General features: G+C 45.5%; 1 protein-coding gene across 6 annotated transcripts in view; it reads right to left on the reverse strand.

Moving 5' to 3' along the window:
• DNAH9 (dynein axonemal heavy chain 9) overlaps positions 1-20,332 on the reverse strand; it is a 342,415-nt gene that overhangs the window by 138,819 nt on the left and 183,264 nt on the right. For all 6 annotated transcript variants that reach the window (XR_011468497.1, XM_070395266.1, XM_070395267.1 and 3 more), the window contains 4 exons: positions 19,656-19,758; positions 16,395-16,634; positions 9,125-9,286; positions 3,113-3,309 (listed from right to left, as the gene is read on the reverse strand). Coding sequence is in view for 5 of the 6 variants with exons in the window: in XM_070395266.1 (XP_070251367.1) it covers positions 3,113-3,309; positions 9,125-9,286; positions 16,395-16,634; positions 19,656-19,758 (702 nt within the window). In the remaining variant the exon portion in view is untranslated. The remainder of the gene's footprint in view (positions 1-3,112; positions 3,310-9,124; positions 9,287-16,394; positions 16,635-19,655; positions 19,759-20,332) is intronic.

Below are 20,332 nucleotides of genomic sequence, written 5' to 3' on the forward strand. Positions count from 1 at the left end.
CGGAAGGGCTACTGGGCCAGGAAAGCACAGCATCTAAGTTAATTCATTGCGGCACTTCTGGCCGATTAAGAACAAAAGCTGACGATGTACACAGCACAGCTGGAGGAAGCTGGTGTACTGAAGACCATACACACACACACACACACACACACAGGGGAACGGGTCAGATACTCGAGTGAAGGGGCACCAAGTACATCTGAGGTTCCTTTTTTTCTAAGAGAAAAGAACACAAGGCAGGAAGATCCATGTGGCAGTGAGTGAAAAGGAAAAGATAGGTTATGATCAGGCCCAGTGCAGGGAAAAGGTCCGGCGTGAAGCTTAAAGACAAAGCAGAACAAGCCTCTGCTGAGACGGTGAAGGGAGCCAGGAGGAGAGCAAAGCGGTACCGTCAGGGGAGAAACAACGGAGGGAAGAAAAGACTCGCAGCTACGGACTGCTCAGCAAGCGCGAAGCACTCCACACGAGCAACAGCCCCTCGGGAAAGGCGTTCTCACCCTCCTCATCCTCTAGAGGAGGAAACAGGCTTGGGCAGGTTACCTGTCCATGTAGGCCCACAGCCAAAGGTCGGCAGCACCAGGATTTGACCCTGGGCCCGGCTCAATCTACAGAGCATGTGCTGTGACTACTCCACAGGCCCCATTATCGAGTTCATAGCAAAAGCAGCGAAGCTTAGGAAAGGTGTAGGGGAATCAAACAAAAGAAAATGTTAAGAATTCAAGTGGTGAGAACAAATAGCCAGTAAACCATCGAGATGAGCACAGGCTTTCAGGCACCTGTAAATGCAGGCTCTCGCCTTGGCCGGCCCCTTGGGCCTGGGTATTCCTGTGGAAGCGCACACAGTCCACCCGTCTCCGCCCCGCCCTGTCCCCACCTTGGACACCAGAAGGTGGGACCTTTGGCGTGAGTCCACATGCCTCTGCCGTGGGCACTGTGCAGTGAGGAGAAGCCACGGGTCTGTGCTTCTCACGGCGCTGGTTTGCTCTGTTTTCTGTGTAAGAGGAAGATGCAGCTGCTCTTTCTGGCTGGTAGGGGCTGCGGAGATGGCCGAGGGGCCTCAGGCAGGGAGGGGAGTGCAAGGATGGAGCCGCGGGCAGTGGTATTTTAAAATTACACATCCAAATGCACTTTATTCCTCAGAATGGCCCCTCAGGGTGGTTCATTATATCCGTTATTTTTCCATTGCTAAGACAATGTTAGTCAGTTTGATCACTCACGTTGGAAACCACATTGACTGAATCACTTGCTATTGTCTCAAATTTAATTTACTCTTAAAAGATAATTTGTCTCAATCCCAAGACTGTGACACAGGCTCGGGGAGCTCCTAACGGGGAGGAAAATGCTCATTGAAGTTTCAACAAGATTAGTGAACATTTCATTTTATTGTTGACATGATTACAGAGGTCTCCCGTTTTCCCCCCCTTTGTGCACTTCCACCCAATGCCCCCCTCCCTGGCCTTCATTTAAAAACTATTGTTTACTGCCCACCCACTATGCACCAGGCACTGTCCAAGGTACTGGACACAGTGGTGAGTGGGACACGCCATCAAGGAGCTTCCGCTGGATCAGGGGAAGGCAAAAGGCACACGAAGAAGCATCCTAATGTGATGGTTGCGAGTAAACATTCTGGAACCAGACTGCATTAGTGTGAGCTCTGTTACCGATTTATGGGGCATGTGATGTTAAACGAATCTTCTTCAGGGTTTTGTGATGACTAAATGAACGGAAGCAAACCTAATCAACATGGTGGGGGATATTTCTTCAATAATCTTCAGAAGCTTAGGGGCAGGTGTGGAATAAGAAGACAGTGGGGTTTTGTCATCTGGATGCAAGGGCAGCAAAGTTTAGGGGGCTTGCACCAGGATGATTGAGCCTATGGTGATTGAGGAAAGTAAAGACATGGTAGGTGAAGGGACAAAAGAGTTTGAGAAAGCAGTTTATTTCTTTTCAGGAAATAAAGTCCCAATGAAGTTTAAGAATAACTGGAACTGGAGCAGGTGATTGGAAGGGTAGGCAGTGCAAATCAGAGAGTGGGAGGTTTGAAGTTGAGATTTTGGGGGTGGGTTCATTCTTGATAGAAGTTCCAGGATAGGAACATGTGAATGAGTGGCTGAGGTGGGATGGAAGAAAGACCCCTGGAGCTAAGGAGGCCGAGGAGCAGAAGGACAAGGTGTACATAGATGCCAGGAATGAAGAAAGGTGTGATGGAAGAGAGAAGGATGGTCCCAGCAGGAAGGATGCTGGTGAACGATGGGAGTAACGGATGCTAGTAGATGCCAGTAAGAAGAAGAAGAAGTAATGAAGAAGTAATGAGTATGGAAGTCCAGTTGCTTGTGCTTCAAAAATCCTGGAGTTTGTGGAGAATAAAAGGAGGAATGCCATTGGGATGATGTGGGGTAAAGAGGTTCTTACTTCTCTCTAGGCCATGGGGTACAGAGAATGGGGAAGAAAAACCAGCTGTCCTCAGCCCAGGGTCAGTCAGGTCTCAGTCAGAATTTATCAAGGACGGAACAGCTCAGAGAAGTCGAAGATGAAGTAGATTTTTACGCTTAAGATCATGAGTACAGGAGACAGGCTGGAAGAATTTGGGAAGCAGGGAGGGATGGTAAATGTAAAGAGGGGGAATACAACGAGCAGTGTAGGGATAGCAATGGCACGACCATAAACTATCTGGGAGGCTTAGTGACTACTTCAGTGATTCATTTGATAGCAACAGCTCCTATAAGGACATTTAACTTTTGAAATAGATGTGCACTTGTCTTAAACAAAAAGCTCCAATCTCATTATTATAAAATTGGCTCTTGGACTAGAATGGGATCGGGATGCAGATGCTGAGCTGTCTGGTGCTCCTTTTGTTACCTCAAACTTTCCCATGATATCACTATGGTCATGCCCAGGGACTGTGAATGACTGACAAGGAAATGATTCCTGTTCTGCCTGAGGTCAGCACCAGGGTGCCCCCTAGGGCCAGTGGCAGGTAGCACCAGGGTGCCCCCTTGACCTCCACAGCAGTAGCTGGATTCCCGGTTTGTCAGTGTCCTCCAATGCCTACGTGAGACCCCAGATATGGGGAAGGGGAGGCAACTGGGAAAAGAAAACAAGAGAAGCTACTTACACATGGCGCATGGCATCCTCAAACAGAACCAAGTCCATCACTGCGTTGACCTCATTGTGATTCTCCAAGGCTTCCGCCAGAGTCTGGGTCAAAAGTTCCCATGATTGTACGGGCATGTATTTGGGCTCCCCAATGCCATTTGCAAAGTGGCAATACATGTTCAGGCTTCCAGTCTGCTCCACAGTCTCTTCCATATCCTGGGGATGGGATACAGGACAAGGGCCTTCCTTATTGACTCAGTTCTAGTTCCACACAGAGAGGAGAGCCCTGACTTCCCTCTTCTCTAGGCACCTCCCTAAAATCAAGTATCAGTGCGATTCCAACACTTTTCCTCTGAGAGAGGCCTCTAAGGCGGACATGTAACATTCGTGTATCAGCTCCATGAAGTCATGGGTGATGTTTTATTCCTTTGGGGCTGAGGATGAAAAAGGAAGGTGGAAGGTACCCCCCGCACAAGCACAGTAAGAAATGGGCTTCGTTCTGAGCAGAGCAGATGGGGACACAGGGTGCACTTCTCTAAGCAGGGCTCTTTCACCAGAGCTGAGTGAAGGAGATCATGACCCAATGGCCTCATCTCTTCAACACCTTCCAACACGTCTTGTTCTGCAACCCACAGCAGTATCCGAAGGCATCCTCTCCTGCTCCCTGTGATAGTGCATTCTAGAGCAGTGGTTCTCAACCTTCCTAATGCCGTGACCCTTTAATACAGTTCCTCATGTTGTAGTGACCCCCAATTTCATTGTTACAAATTGAACATAATTAAAGCATAGTGATTAATCACAAAAACAATATGTAATTATATATGTGTTTTCCAATGGTCTTAGGCGACCCCTGTGAAAGAGACATTTGACCTCCAAAGGGGTCTCTACCCACAGGTTGAGGAACGCTGTCCTAGAGGATGCAAGCCCTGACCATAAGCTCAGCACAGAGGGCTTGGTTTCTGAAGACTATGCCACTAGCCATCCTTAGGTGACTGGTTTGTTTATAAGGACATTGATCATCTTTTTAAAAAATATATTTTTATTGATTTCAAAGAAGAAGGGAGAAGGAGAGAGAGATAGAAACATCCATGATGAGAGAGAATCATTGATCAGCTGCCTCCTGCACACCCTGCACTAAGGATTGAGCCCATAACCCGGCACATGCCCTGACTGGGAATCGAACCATGACCTCATAGGTTGACACTCAACCACTGAGCCACTCCAGCTGGGAAGGCCATTGATCATCTTATAGGTTTTGCAGTAGAGCCACTATTTATAAAACCTCCATAAGCATTTGGGCTTCTTGTGTGCCAACTCTGGTCCCCAGGACAAACCGTACCATGTGTAATGAATACTTAGTACAACTCAACCTAGAAGATATGGAGTCTGTTTCTCTTCACCACCACTCTGGTCGCTAAGTATTGAAGACATGGCTGATTTTCTTTTAATTCAGAAGGAACTACTTACGTGTCAAGCACAAACACCTGAGATTTCCAGAGTAAGAAGGGTTGTAGAGGAATCAAGTCTAAGAAAGAGCAGGTTTTCTAACACAAAAGTAAAATTGATACCAGCATGAGCAATTGCCCCCACCGGCCGTTCTTTCCTCCTGAAGTTCAGACTGGAGGGCCACCTGGAAGGGAGGCAACCAGCCTGCTGTTCACCAGCAAAAGCATTGCCCAGGACAAGGGCACCTTGGGGTCAGCCTTGAACATATTACCTTACACTTAAGCCTGTGGGACTAGATTCATCAAACCTAATTGAGGGAAAGTAATATCCTTAGAAAAAGGTTGCCTGGTAATAAGGAGTGAAAGAGTTAACTATCAAAGAGCTATTATATATCAAGGTAGTTTTAAGGCCACAGAAAACACTATTCTGGCTTTGCCTGACAGTCACAATACATGCCAGACATTTGGATAACATAATGCAGGAGAGCCATTCTCACGGGTTGAGGAAAACTTGTGGAAACAGATGTGGGAGTAGTTACCCAGTTTGAAAATGAGCTCATATGTTGGGAATCAGTCCTGATGGCAGTCAATTTACACTGACGATGCAGCAGAGGAACAGTGAAAGTGAGACCTGGAAAGCCCGGCCTACAAAGACTCTTTGATGAATAAAATACGCCTCCAGTTCTGTGAGCAGAGCCAGGCTGCATAGAGGAGAGAGGGAAACTCAACCCACACAGTGAAAAAGGTTTCTTCATAGTGAGACCGCATCACACAAGGGCCACACATCAGAGAACTTTAAGCTTAAGCTTTATGGTAGATATAGGGCTGCATCACTTCCTTGGTGAAAATTTGGCAACTTCTCTTTAATAAGAACACCAAGATTTTGTGCAAAGGTGCTTCAGGCTGGCATTTCAATTGTTGTTGGGACTCATAGATACAGAGAACATTGTGTTGGTTGCTAGGTGGGAGGTGGGTTGGGGGCTGGGTGAAAAAGGTGAAGGGATTAAGAAGTACAAATTATTAGTTACGAAATAATCATGGGATTATTAAAGTACAGCCTAGGGAATACAGTCAATAATATCCTAATAACTATGTAAGGTGCCAGGTGGGTACTAGACTTATTGGGGGGATCACTTCATAAAATTTTATAAATGTTGAACCACTATGCTGCACACCTGCAACAATATAAAATAATACTGAGTGCCAACTGTAATTGAAAAATTAAAAACATTTGAAAAAAGAATATAAAGCCATGAATTCACAGCTTTTACAAAAATGAATCAAAGGGTCTACTTCAACTTAATATCTGGGGCCTTACTTTGTAAATACACCATGACACCTGCTGAGGCCTGTTCACGTCCACGGCCTCTACAAGGCCCTCTCAGAGGTTCCACTCCCAGTTACCACACACCACTGCTTTACATGGGAAAGCTTATGATAACCAACTGCTTCTACTCTCACTCACCTTTCATTTTCAGTACCTTATGTTTACTAATATATTGAGAATAGAAAATTTTAGAATCACTTTAATCATAGAATTGAGGGGCTATTTAACCCAATTTTTAAATTTGTACAGATAAATAAAACGAGGCCCAGAGAGGTCAAGTGTCTTTGTAAGGTCATGAAGCTAGTTAGTGGCAACACTAGTCTGACTTTAAGTCCACGACTCACTTTATCATAGCACTTTGTACAAATTGTTTAAGAGAACGAATGTTGGACTTAATGGCTAAAACTTTAGAGATATTTAAATCAAGCTTGCCAGACTCAGTAAATAAAAATACAAGAATCTCATGTAACTTATACCAAAAAATTATTTGTTGTTTATCTGAAATTCCATTTAACTGGCCATCCTACTTTAGAATCAAAAGGAGTATTAGAAGCAAAAAGAGCAACTTGAAACAAAACAGAGAAAATCGCGTTGCTGTTTAAACACCCCTCCCCCCCCCCCCCCCCCCCCCCCCCCGCCCAGAGCACGGCACTACTTACAATGCTTTCCCCTTAGAACCCAGAGTGGCCCAACAGCCAGAAATACATCATCAGGGGACCTCAGAACCTAAAGCAGGAATTTGCAACTGCTGCGCTGCAAGAATTTTAAAACATGCAGTACCTGACTATTTAGTCAGGGGCCTGGCCTCTTTTCCCTTTGATTGTCAAATAAAAAAATGACAATAGCCAACACAACAATAGCCGTCTGGTGTGAATGAATCAAAAGTATACCTATTTGTTATTTGTCAGATCGGCCAAAAATATATTTTTTTAGTGTGCGGCAGAATTTTAGTAGTTTATGTGTGCTATGAGGTGAAAAAGGTTGAAAACCACTGATCTAAAAGAATATCTTTGAAATTTTAATTTTGGTCCAACACTAATAGTATACAGTACAGGTATCCCTCAACATATGCACATATTTTACCAAGAAGATGGTTGTAAAAAGAAGTTTCATAAAATCAGAATAGCTGGACAAGGCCAAAAGGTGAGGCATGCTATCACCCAGCAGCGTGAGCTGTTTATGGCTGCACAAGTCACAGACAGCGCATCGGCCTTGGGCATGCTCACTAGGAAAGCTGGCTTAGAAGGGTGGAATGTGTGGTGACGTCTTACCAATGGTATAGTATGGAGATAGAGTCATTCTATCTCTCATCCCTAAAAGGAGAAAAGGATCAAGAATTTTGCTTTTGCAGTAATAAAATAAAGAATGAAGTGCTTCTATTTCCAGCCGAGCCAAATGGTTCAGATTCCAAATATTCCGTTGTTACGTAACAGAGCAAAATTTCTTTACCTAGTTTATGCTGTGACAGTGTTTCTTCATAATATGGACACAGTACTTTGCAAGACTATGTGAAATTAGTGCTTATTTTTACAAAGATTCTTACAACGAAAAAGGGGATAAATTTATTTGAAAAGGAAGCTATAAACGCTGTTTGTGCAAAAATAAAAATGTGCACTAATCAAAAACAAAACAACAACCAACAAATGTACATAATGGCAGTGTTAATTATGTCTGGGTCTATGATCAAAAGGATGGGCCCTTAGTATACAGACCCACATAGAACCTCTATCTCAAAGGCTGAGTGTTGTCACACTAAAGTGCTAGCTTAGACCAGTTTAAGAAAACAGGAAAGGCTCATTTGCAGAGCGAACAATGAAGACATACATGGGCAAATTCTACAAAACTCAGAGAGGAGTATCTGAGACGTGAGAGTGCTGTACATCAGGCCATATAAAAATGATGGGAAAAGTTGGAGAAATTCAGTGTTCAGACTAGTAAAGAGCAGACTGAGCTAAGTTACTTAAAACACCATCCAAACATTCAAAAGGCTGTTGTATAGGCTGGGTGGACAGTAAAATTTTCAGAGAGAGAGATCCAGGATCTTATCAGGAAAAAATATGGAGAGCTGAACCTAACAAGGTGAACACAGGGACAACATGGTACATTTGATTATAAGATTTGATTTTTTCTAAGTTCAAGAAAAGACAACAAGCAGTGTGTATGGATAACATGGGGCTTTGGTCAACAGAAGGCTCAGTGTTAGTTGTGGGGTAATTTTGACACTAAGAAATATAGTGTCATCTTAGGAGGTGCTAATGTATCAGTGTTTTCCAAGGCATATTCTATGGACCATTCATTCTGAAAATTATTAATAGGTTTTATGGAGGGAAAGAGCTGTAGGGTCCAATGCGTTTGGAAATCATAGATGAATCAGGGTCATTGCTGATGTTCAGAGCTTTCATGTGTTGAATACACCGAATTTCTAAGAAAGGAATATGATATGAAGTATTTTCTTAACTTGAGAAATCATAGATACCATCTTTCTAAAGAGCATATTGTGGCACAACTATTTAGCAGGACACATTTTGAAAAACGTAGAAACCAAGTTATAGTACATAAGAAAAGGGGAATGGTGATCTTGCTTTTGGTCACACACAGTTGGGCTGTGTGGTGAGTCAGGCACCATGATTTCAGAGGAGAACACGGATGGGAGAATAATCAAGATGATGCCAACTACTCTGGGTTTGAAAACAAGCCGTGTCAGAAATGGTTAAAAGAGCAGAGGCTATTTAGCTCGGAGAAGAGAAAACCTAGGAAAGGCAAGATAAATGGTCTTCAAAGATTTGAAGGTAAACCTAGGATGAATAGACAGGAAAATAAATTTTAAATCATGATTAGAATAAATTTCCAGTTTTTATAATTGTTCCAAAGGTCCCAAATTCCAAAATTGTTCTAAATTTCCAGTCATCCTCAGTTCCCAGATGGCTGCCCTGGGAAAGCTGAGATTGTGCATTTCCGAGGACGCTGGCGCATGAACTGGGATGACTAACCTGGGAAATGACACTGAGGGGAGTTACTACAAAAGGAGGGTTTGGATGAGCGGATGTCCACAGACCTTCTCAACACTCAGATCCTACGCTTAATTTGTCTCTTCTTGCCTCAACACTTTTCATCTCTGCAAAATAATGATAGACTTTTCTTTCTTTTACTGATCTCTTATTTTCTCTAATTTATGGGCTGTATTTTTATAATTTGGGTGATAGTCTGCACAACTATCATTATTTTTAAATGTAGAAAGAATTCACAGTGCAATACTCACATCAAAAATTTTCTTGACCACTTCTGTCTGGATTTTATCAAAAAGAACAAAGTCCTTTTCCTCCACCATCTTATCCCGGTAAACACGATTTGATTCGTGCAGATAGAGCTTTACCAGGTCCCGTGCGGATTTCACACACTCCACCGAGGAGAAGAGAATGCCCTTTAAGGAGAACAGACAAAAATATGGCATGAATAACAACTTACAACGACAACAGCGACTATTTATTGAAGCCAGTTCTGTGATAGGTACTGGAGCCGATGTTTTGCCAGACACAGCTCATTTAACCATCATGATGATCCCACAAAGTCATTTTTATTATATACATTTCGTATAATTTGGAAATTGCAGTTCAGAGATAGGAAGTATGTCCAATGTCACATGATAAGTGGCCTTAGTTCAAACCCAAGAGGTTTTGAAATCAGGTTTGCCTGGCCTTGGAGCCTGGAATTTTAGACACTGCATTCCAAATCACCACGCTGAGGGAGGGGGGCTCTGCTCTGTTTCAATTCCTTCAGTGCCGTTTTGAAAGCTACTCTGAGTGACAATTGCTCATGTGGAATCAGAACGGTGACGAAGGACTGGGATGAGTATAGCTAACTTCTGCAGTCACCAGCACATTTGTTTATCTTGAGTAGGCTCTCCTTCCCATCTAACACAGTAACACAGGAATTGTTTAAAATATTTATTATTTTATCTCAAATTTCTGGCACATCTCTGCTACTATTAGCCAATGTCTCAGCTTTTTCATTGAAAAATAAAGACCACCGAGAATAGAGCCCCTCAACAACTTCAGTAAGTCCTATAACTTCAAACTCATTTGCTCCTGTGTCTGCCTTCATTGCTTTCTTTCTTGTGTCAGAAAAAGAGGCCGTTTAATTGCTCCCCAGTACCGGAGGAATAATGCTCAGATTCCACAGCATGGCACAAAGTTCTGCTTCTAATATGACTACCAGTCTGATTACTCATGATCCCTCTTATCACCACATCCCATCAAATCTAGTTTCCGGTTTCACAAAACTCAAATTATTTTCTGACCCTGACTGAATACTTTCTGTGACTTCATGCCTTTGTTCTGCTCATATTTCAAGATCTAGATCAGTTGATAAACTTTGTTGAGTCTTCCATGGTCTCTTCTTTCCTGTCCAACACCATTCCCTCTGATGTGCTCCCATATGACCCTTTAAATATTTATAAGAGAATTATTAGTTTCTAAAATTATTTTTCTTTGTACTGGTTTGCTTCTTCCAGGTCATGGTGAGTGTCTTAAAGGCAGGGAAATTGGGAGATTTATTTTCAGATGTGGTTTGTTTTAATCACTGTATTATTAGCACATCGCCTGGTGCCTGACATATGATTCTCAGGGAATGCTTGTTGAGAGAATGAATGAACTGATATTGAATCCTTCAATTACTATAAGGTCACAAGAACCTCCATTAATATTTCTGCTTTTGGTAATGGCAGAATAGCTGATCACAGACCAACCCACTGAGACCAACTGCAAAAGATGGGAAAATTGTTTTTAAAGCTCTATCTTTTTAGAAGCATCAGAGAGTAATCAAGTCAGCGAGGACTTGCGGGGCTCAACTACTGGAGAGAAGAGAAGGAAGTGAGATTAACCCCATGTTTGGCACCATTTATCTTCTTCAGACATTTGCCAATTCACAAGCAGTGCCTTATAGGATCAGAAACTGAAAAGACAGTGACAAGTGAGAGGTTGAGATGTTGAGCAATGTTTTCTCATCTCACGGGGCAGGAAGGATGAAAACTGGAGTTCAGGGATTACCAGGAAAGAGGTTGTAGCTAAACCCCAATGGGCCCTGTCAGATGGTTATACATTAGAAGTGTGAGTGAACAAATCACTCAGTCCTCACAGGAACTAAAGCCCAATTTCAGTCTCCTCAGTCCCTGGCAACTGCGGGCCAGAAGCAGAAGTATGTAATTTCTGAAGGAAAACATCATCATCTAAACCAGCGGTTCTCAACCTGTGGGTTGCGACCCCCTTGGCGGTCGAACGACCTTTTCACAGGGGTCGCCTAAGACCCTCCTGCATATCAGATATTTACATTACGATTCATAACAGTAGCAACATTACAGTTATGAAGTAGCAACGAAAATAATTTTATGGTTGGGTCACAACATGAGGAACTGTATTTAAAGGGCCAGAAGGTTGAGAACCACTAATCTAAACCCTCAAATTACCCACACATTTTAAAATTCATAATGTCTGGCAATCAAACAAACAAACTGGGAATACCAGGAGATATGACCAAAACCAAGAAAAAAACTGACCCACAAAAGATCTAGGCATTGGAATTAACAGACACAAACTTTAACAAAACTACAATTAATATGACTAAGAAATTAGATGACCAGGTAAAGAATTTCAGCAGAGTACTGAAACCTTTAAAAATAAACCAAATGGAAATTGTCAAATTAAAAATGACCCCCAAGTTATAGTTACTGAGATTAAGAACTTAAAATGGGATTAACAAAGAATGACACACCTGAAAAAAGAATTAGGTGCCCTGGCCAGTGTGGCTCAATTGGTTGTAGTGTCATCCTGTACACCGAAAGGTGGCAGGTTCTATTCCCAGGCGGGGCACATGCCCAGGGTGCGGGCTTGTTTGGTGGCGTGTAGGGGAGTAGCCAATCTATGTTTCTCTCGCACATGGATGTTTCTCTTTCTCTCTATCCCTTCCTCTCTCTAAAATTAATATTAAAAAAAGAAAAAAGCATAAGAAGCACATGAAACACAGTGGAAAGGTCATATACATGTATAGGAATACCAGATGTAGAACAGAGAGAAGCAGAAGCAATATATAAAGAGATGCTAGCACTAACTTCTCTAAAACTCAAAAAAGGGCATCAAACCTGATGTAAAAAAATGCTGCAAACACTAAGCAGGATAAATATCAAAATACCACCCAGACACATTAAGCATCATTGTGATTTTCTTGAAAATCAAAGACAAAGAGAAAATTTTCAAAACAGACAAGCAAGAAAAAATACAGATACTCTCAAAGGAACAGTAAGACTTGGAGATAATTTCTCGATGAAACCAGAAAACAATGAAACAACACCTTCAAAGTGCCGGGGGAAAATAGCTGCCAACCTAGATTCTAAATCACTGTCCAAAATTCTTTAAAAATAGGAAATAAATGCATTTAAACTCTAATGAAAACTGAGAGGTTCTTTGCTAGCAGATATAAGCTAAAGCAAACACTAAAGAAGTTATTCAGGCAGAGCAAAAATGATTCTAAATGGAAAACCAGAAATGCAGCAGGAATAAAGATCAATGGAAAGGGTAATATGTGAGTAAATCTAAATAGTGTTGACTTACTAGGACAGAAATAGTGCATTATGGGTGTTCAGTATACACTGAATTAAAATAAATCAGGGACATAAAAGTTGAAAGGAGGTAAATTGTTCTAAGATCCTGGCATCATATGGCATTTGATAAAGGTACTAATTTATAAAGGAATAGTCAAAGGATGTACAGCATGCTAAAAGAAAGAGAAAATAAAGGATAAAAAATATAATTAGCTCAATAGAATATAAGAAATTGGAGAAAAGGAAACATACACTATGTAGAACATATTAAAAAATAGTATAATTATTATGTAAAATAATTATTATATAAAATAACATCAAATATAAATGCACTAAACATTTTAATTAAAAGATAAAGATTGTGAGACTAGATTTTAAAAATCCAACTGTGTGTTGCCTACGGGAAATATATATTTTAAATATAAAAATTCAAAACAGCTGGAATAAAAGCTGGAAAACAATACAGAATAAAGATACTAAAAGAACATGGAGTAGCCATGCTAATATCATACAAAGTTGACTTTAAAGCAAGAGCCATTTTTGATATACAGTGCATTTAATAATGGTCAGCCTACTAGGAAGGCTGACAATTAATGATCTCAGTGGCCATGCCAAGAAGTTAGAAACAGAAAGACAAACTAACTCCAAACCCAAAGTAAGTAGTAAGAAAGAGATTATAAGATTAAATACCAATAATATAAAAGCAGATATCAAATAGAGGTAGTTAAGGAAGTAAAAAACATAATATTGGTAACTTTTCAGTTTCTTTGACAAGACTAGCAGAATTGATAACTCCCTAGTAAGGCTGGTAGAAGATAAAAAGAAAAAACAGAAAAGGTATACATAATCAACATTCAGAATAAGAAGGAGGGCATGCCAGCTACAACACATATTTCAAAGATAATAACAGGATATATAAACAATTATATGCCAATCAATTAGAAATTGTTGACATCAACATCTTACCAGAACTGATGCATCAAGACAGAAAACCTGAATTGTCTAATATGTATTAAAGAAATTAAATCTATGATTTAAAATCTTCCACAAAGAAAACTGCAGATAACTCATCAGTAAATTCTTCAGACATCTAAGGAAGGCACAAGGCAATGCTCTACAGGATCTCCCAGAGAGCAAAACAGAGGGGACACTTCCCCATGTAATCTATGAGGACTTCACAACCTTAGACTAGTAGACGAAAGAAATTATAGGATAACCATTAATAAGATGCAAAAATTATAGAGAAAAAATAGCAAATGGAATCCAGCAAAAAGCAGTGAGGTGCGCCATTGACCTTTCTAAGCCCTGTTACTGCCAGGCACTCAGGCTGACTGGCAAGGACTGAGCCAGTGTGGGCACGGCCAATGCAAACTTTGCACCATCTTAGATAGTCACGTGCAGCAAGGAGATGGGGACGGTTAATAATTCCCGCCTCTCAGAGCACTATCAAATTCTGTCCTGGGTGGAACAGAGGGAGGAAGTGGAGAGCTGGTCGGAATTATTGAGCCTTAGATCATGCCGGATGGAGGAAAACAGTAGATTCTCTGTGCAGTGCAGTCTTCAATCATTCCCTTGAGCTCTTCCATCAGGCCTTTAGACAAGCAGGCAGGCAAAGAGGGATGCAAGCTGTGAGCTAGAAGCTCTCCAGTGGAGGAGGGTGGGGTGGGGAGGAGGCCAGTGCTGCAGTGGGGGCTGCACTTCCCCACACCCAGCAGGTGGCTGACAGCTGGCAGCTGTGGGGAGGCCTGGCTGGGACACTCAGCCCAGAAGTCCGCACCCAGGCGGCCCGAGTCAGGCAAAGAAACAGGCCAGGGGAAGAAAGACTCACCCCCACTCCAGCATCTCCCCTCCCGTTCTCCCTCACTATTGCAGCAGTTGCCCCTAAAACAAGGCTGGCACTGAACCTTCCTCCTCAGGAAGCCATTGTACCCCGATTGCCTGCACGTGGAGCTGAATATTCTAGTTTCCGGTCAGTGCTGCTGCCTACCGGCTCTGTGCTCATGCTCACGGTCCCTGATTTGTCTGTGGCACAGTTTTCTCATTTCTAAATAGGAAATAATCAGTATTTTACCTTACATGGTGGTTGTGAGGATTAAATTATTAGGGCCTAGAACTGTGCTCAGTAAATGCTAACGATTATCACAGACTAAAGTCAGACTTTTTATGAGGGCCACTCTGGTCTCAAGTTATCTTTCCAATCTCACCAACATCGTTTTATACGTTTCTACCGCCATGTCCATTCATGCTGTCATCTGCTAGCTGGTAACTTCTCCGAGTCTCTGTTAAATTGGGATAAAAATGTGTATCCCAGAGGGATTAAATTTCAGGTGGTCCAGGTGACAAGGCACCTGTCCAGGCAGGAGCTAGGGCTGGGGACTTCTGCTAAAAGAGACCTCACACCATTGCAAGCAATGAAAATGTTACAGAATTATTTTAACACCTTTTTTTTTAAACTTGGAAAATACAGATGGTAATACCCCCACCTCATCATGTTGCAGTGAGATTTAAGAGAGGGATTGTGTGATTTAAAAAAAGTCTTTTTAAGTTATTACCCAATAAATGGGGATAAGAGTGAGTACACACACATGTTGCCATTGTCCAGGCCTGAGGACTGTGGACCTATAGACTTCTTGCTGCCTTAACCCTCTTATGCTTGTTCTCCTCATTGGAGGCACAAGGGGCAGCACAGGGAAGGGGTCCAGGCTAGGAACCCGGAGACCAGATTCTCATCGCAGCCTCGTCTCTGGCTGGCTGTGTGCACTTGGGCAAATCTATACACTCTCAGCAGGTCTCCGGTCCCCACTCTAACGCAGCAACGCTTGGGAGACACACGGTCCACCCAGGGGTGCTCTCCTGAGCAGCTTACAGATGTTCTCGGAGACTTGACCTGCAGTGGGAGCAGTGACTCCACCTTCAGGTTAAGCCTCTCTGGGGCATAGCTCTTGGATATTTGAACAAAGTTGTAGTAGGGTTCCGCTCTTTACAACCAGGAGTCCTGGGTGGAGCATGCAGCCCTGTGTTCTCAGGGTCCGGCCCTTTGCTGGTCTTGGGTTCCCCAGAGTCTGACAGGTAGTGTGCTGGGTAATTAATTCCAAATACTTGTGTGCCCCTCCCCCCAACTCCCCCAGGGAGGGTCATGCTTCATTCCCTGGCCTCATTGACATTTCCCTACAGGCGTGGCCTCTGTGTGGTGTGAATGACATTCGTCCCTCAGTAATGGCCCAGTGCTATCTTGGGGGTGAGGACTCTCTGAAAATTAGTTTGTGCAGATTCTTATCCAGGACGGGAGAATTGTGGACGTCACCATGACCAAGGGGAAGAGCAGATCGGGGTTTGCTGCAGCGCATTCTAATGGTGAAGGGCCACACTGCTGGAAACCACAGGCACAGACAGGCCTTCACCGATCAGATGAGCAGCTGAAGGGATCTGAAATGGCTCTGGCCTGGAAAAGAAGCTGGAATAATTAGAACCGAGGCATCCCAGGGGCCGGCAGATGGTATCTCAGGAATATTGCGACATGGCTTCTTCAAGAGGCAGAGCTACCCTGCGTGGTTGGGGACATTCCTTTTCATCCAGGAACAATGGATGTACCACCAGGGCCTGCAAAATGGTTTTCTCTTTCTTTCTTCTGTGCCATTTCGCTCCCTAGGCACGCTGAAATCATTGTGTAACATTACCGCCACGATGCTCAGCCTCCTCCAGCCCAAAGGAACCAACTCGGAAATGCGTTCTGTTACTGGGAAATAACTGATTGGCAAACAAACCTCTATTTTTTGAAGTCCTTCCTCACGGGGCCGATGGCACTCTATTTGCCTGTTTATGTTCTTGACTCCATGGGAACTGTGCCTTTGCCAAGAGTTTGGCATTTGCTACTAATTTACCCAGAATTCGAGCCATCACTGAGCCTTCTGGGGTGTCTCGGAGCAGATGGACTCACCTGGAAAATGTTGGCGAAGTCTCGGAGATTGAAGATATAGTGGAATTTGATTGCCGTGGGTAGGAACGTGGTGGCGACTTTCTGATGGAAGGTAAGGGCCAGGTTGATCAGCTGGGGGGTGGATTTCTGCAGTGATGCCGGGAAGTTTCCAAGCCGCAGGTGCTGAGTCAGGATGGAGCTGTAGATGGAGGACAGGGCGTCCGCTCCCGGGAAGGAGAGGACAAAGACACTGAAGTGACGCTGTGCGAGGAAACAGAGGCATGGAGGCGGCTGAGTTAGAAACCTGGGGTCTCAGAATAAAGCCAGCCTTTCTGAATTTACACAAAACAGAATTCATATAAGGGCTTTGCACCCCAAATTGTGGCCACATTTTTCACATTAAACTCAGATTTAGGTTGGACCTAAAATGACTGGGGGGATAATGGGCTTTGGCGCTTGGGTCAAAGATGTCAGTATGGGGGAGAGAGGACAGGAGGAGAACTGAGCTGGGGATCATGGGGGAGCAGGAGGAGAACTGAGCTGGGGATCAATGGGGGAGCAGGAGGAGAACTGAGCTGGGGATCATAGGGGAGCAGGAGGAGAACTGAGCTGGGGCTCAGTGGGGGAGCAGGAGGAGAACTGAGCTGGGGATCATGGGGGAGCAGGAGGAGAACTGAGCTGGGGCTCAGTGGATGAGCAGGAGGAGAACTGAGCTGGGGCTCAGTGGGGGAGCAGGAGGAGAACTGAGATGGGGCTCAGTGGATGAGCAGGAGGAGAACTGAGCTGGGGATCATGGGGGAGCAGGAGGAGAACTGAGCTGGGGCTCAGTGGGGGAGCAGGAGGAGAACTGAGCTGGGGATCATGGGGGAGCAGGAGGAGAACTGAGCTGGGGCTCAGTGGGGGAGCAGGAGGAGAACTGAGCTGGGGATCATGGGGGAGCAGGAGGAGAACTGAGCTGGGGATCATGGGGGAGCAGGAGGAGAACTGAGCTGGGCTCAGTGGGGGAGCAGGAGGAGAACTGAGCTGGGGCTCAGTGGATGTGCAGGAGGAGAACTGAGCTGGGGATCATGGGGGAGCAGGAGGAGAACTGAGCTGGGGCTCAGTCGGGGAGCAGGAGGAGAACTGAGCTGGGGATTATGGGGGAGCAGGAGGAGAACTGAGCTGGGGATCATGGGGGAGCAGGAGGAGACTGAGCTGGGGATCATGGGGGAGCAGGAGGAGACTGAGCTGGGGCTCAGTGGGGGAGCAGGAGGAGACTGAGCTGGGGATCATGGGGGAGCAGGAGGAGACTGAGCTGGGGATCATGGGGGAGCAAGTGGAGAACTGAGCTGGGGATCATGGGGGAGCAGGAGGAGAACTGAGCTGGGGCTCAGTGGATGGGCAGGAGGAGAACTGAGCTGGGGCTCAGTGGATGAGCAGGAGGAGAACTGAGCTGGGGATCATGGGGGAGCAGGAGGAGAACTGAGCTGGGGCTCAGTGGGGGAGCAGGAGGAGAACTGAGCTGTGGCTCAGTGGATGAGCAGGAGGAGAACTGAGCTGGGGATCATGGGGGAGCAGGAGGAGAACTGAGCTGGGGCTCAGTGGGGGAGCAGGAGGAGAACTGAGCTGGGGCTCAGTGGATGAGCAGGAGGAGAACTGAGCTGGGGCTCAGTGGATGAGCAGGAGGAGAACTGAGCTGGGGCTCAGTGGATGAGCAGGAGGAGAACTGAGCTGGGGATCATGGGGGAGCAGGAGGAGAACTGAGCTGGGGCTCAGTGGGGGAGCAGGAGGAGAACTGAGCTGGGGCTCAGTGGATGAGCAGGAGGAGAACTGAGCTGGGGATCATGGGGGAGCAGGAGGAGAACTGAGCTGGGGATCATGGGGGAGCAGGAGGAGAACTGAGCTGGGGCTCAGTGGGGGAGCAGGAGGAGAACTGAGCTGTGGCTCAGTGGATGAGCAGGAGGAGAACTGAGCTGGGGATCATGGGGGAGCGGGAGGAGAACTGAGCTGGGGCTCAGTGGGGGAGCAGGAGGAGAACTGAGCTGGCGATTATGGAGGAGCAGGAGGAGAACTGAGCTGGGGCTCAGTGGATGAGCAGGAGGAGAACTGAGCTGGGGATCATGGGGGAGCAGGAGGAGAACTGAGCTGGGGCTCAGTGGGGGAGCAGGAGGAGACTGAGCTGGGGATTATGGAGGAGCAGGAGGAGAACTGAGCTGGGGATCATGGGGGAGCAGGAGGAGACTGAGCTGGGGATCATGGGGGAGCAGGAGGAGACTGAGCTGGGGATCATGGGGGAGTAAGAGGAGACTGAGCTGGGGATCAAGGGGGAGCAAGTGGAGAACTGAGCTGGGGATCATGGGGGAGCAGGAGGAGAACTGAGCTGGGGCTCAGTGGGGGAGCAGGAGGAGAACTGAGCTGGGGCTCAGTGGATGAGCAGGAGGAGAACTGAGCTGGGGATCATGGGGGAGCAGGAGGAGAACTGAGCTGGGGATCATGGGGGAGCAGGAGGAGAACTGAGCTGGGGCTCAGTGGGGGAGCAGGAGGAGAACTGAGCTGGGGATCATGGGGGAGCAGGAGGAGAACTGAGCTGGGGCTCAGTGGGGGAGCAGGAGGAGAACTGAGCTGTGGCTCAGTGGATGAGCAGGAGGAGAACTGAGCTGGGGATCATGGGGGAGCGGGAGGAGAACTGAGCTGGGGCTCAGTGGGGGAGCAGGAGGAGAACTGAGCTGGCGATTATGGAGGAGCAGGAGGAGAACTGAGCTGGGGCTCAGTGGATGAGCAGGAGGAGAACTGAGCTGGGGATCATGGGGGAGCAGGAGGAGAACTGAGCTGGGGCTCAGTGGGGGAGCAGGAGGAGACTGAGCTGGGGATCATGGGGGAGTAAGAGGAGACTGAGCTGGGGATCAAGGGGGAGCAAGTGGAGAACTGAGCTGGGGATCATGGGGGAGCAGGAGGAGACTGAGCTGGGACTCAGTGGGGGAGCAGGAGGAGACTGAGCTGGGGCTCAGGAAACCTGTGTTTGATACTGAGCATCCACCTGACCATGGGAGAGCCATTTCATCTCCCTGACGCGTTCTTACCCTGAAAAATGAGTTAAACTAGATGAACTCTCTGACCCTGTCCAGCTCTAAACAGCTTTATAACTCTGGGTCTAGGAGTTTCTCTTCTTAGAAAGTCAGCATCCTGCACGATTTACCACTTTTAAAGGCTGGACAGGGGAAGGGCCAATTCTTACTATGACCAAGTAACATCAGCCCTGGTAAGGCAGTGTTTACGGTCCCAGAACCCCAGCTTATCCTGTACCTGAAGCCGTGGGTTGATGGTGAAGCTGCCTGAAGTAGGATTCATACAGGAAACATACTGCACATTGGTGATCTCCTTTAGAGACAGCTTGTTCCGATCATACCTGGTACAGTCAGAAAACAGGTGAGAGCTGTGCGAGGGCCCGGGCAGGCGAGTGCCTTGTAAAGGTGAGATACGATGTGCCCTATCGTTCACGTGTTTGGGTGGTTGGTAGAGACCGAGAAGAGACATGAGCCTCTGAAAAAATCCTAAGGGATCCAGTACCTACAGAAACAACGTAGGGAGAAGAGACCACAACGATGTACTAAGGGGGAGAAGGAAGATCAGGGTGCATGGCACCCCAGGAGGCAAAGGCAGTCAGCATTTCTAAATAGGGAAAGTGGTCTAGCACATCCCGTGCTGCTGAGAATAAAAAGATGGATTTCATCATAAAGATACAGTTAATCCTTGAGCAGGAACGGTTTATTAGAATGGAGGAAATAGAAACTAATAATAATGGCCTGAGGAGTGAGTAGGAGGTGAGGGCGTGAAGACAGAGTAGAGAAATTTGATTAAGTAGGGAGAGAGAGAGAGAGAGGGAGAGAGCGAGCAGTAAATTGAGAACGATTTTTTTTAACACAATAGAAATGTATGCATGTTATTATGAAGAAGACAGGGGACTAGTTGATGACGTGAGG

Source organism: Myotis yumanensis, unplaced genomic scaffold (assembly GCF_028538775.1).
Source record: "Myotis yumanensis isolate MYYU_CA2020_CCGP unplaced genomic scaffold, mMyoYum1.0.hap1 SCAF_16, whole genome shotgun sequence".
NCBI classification, from domain to species: domain Eukaryota; kingdom Metazoa; phylum Chordata; class Mammalia; order Chiroptera; family Vespertilionidae; genus Myotis; species Myotis yumanensis.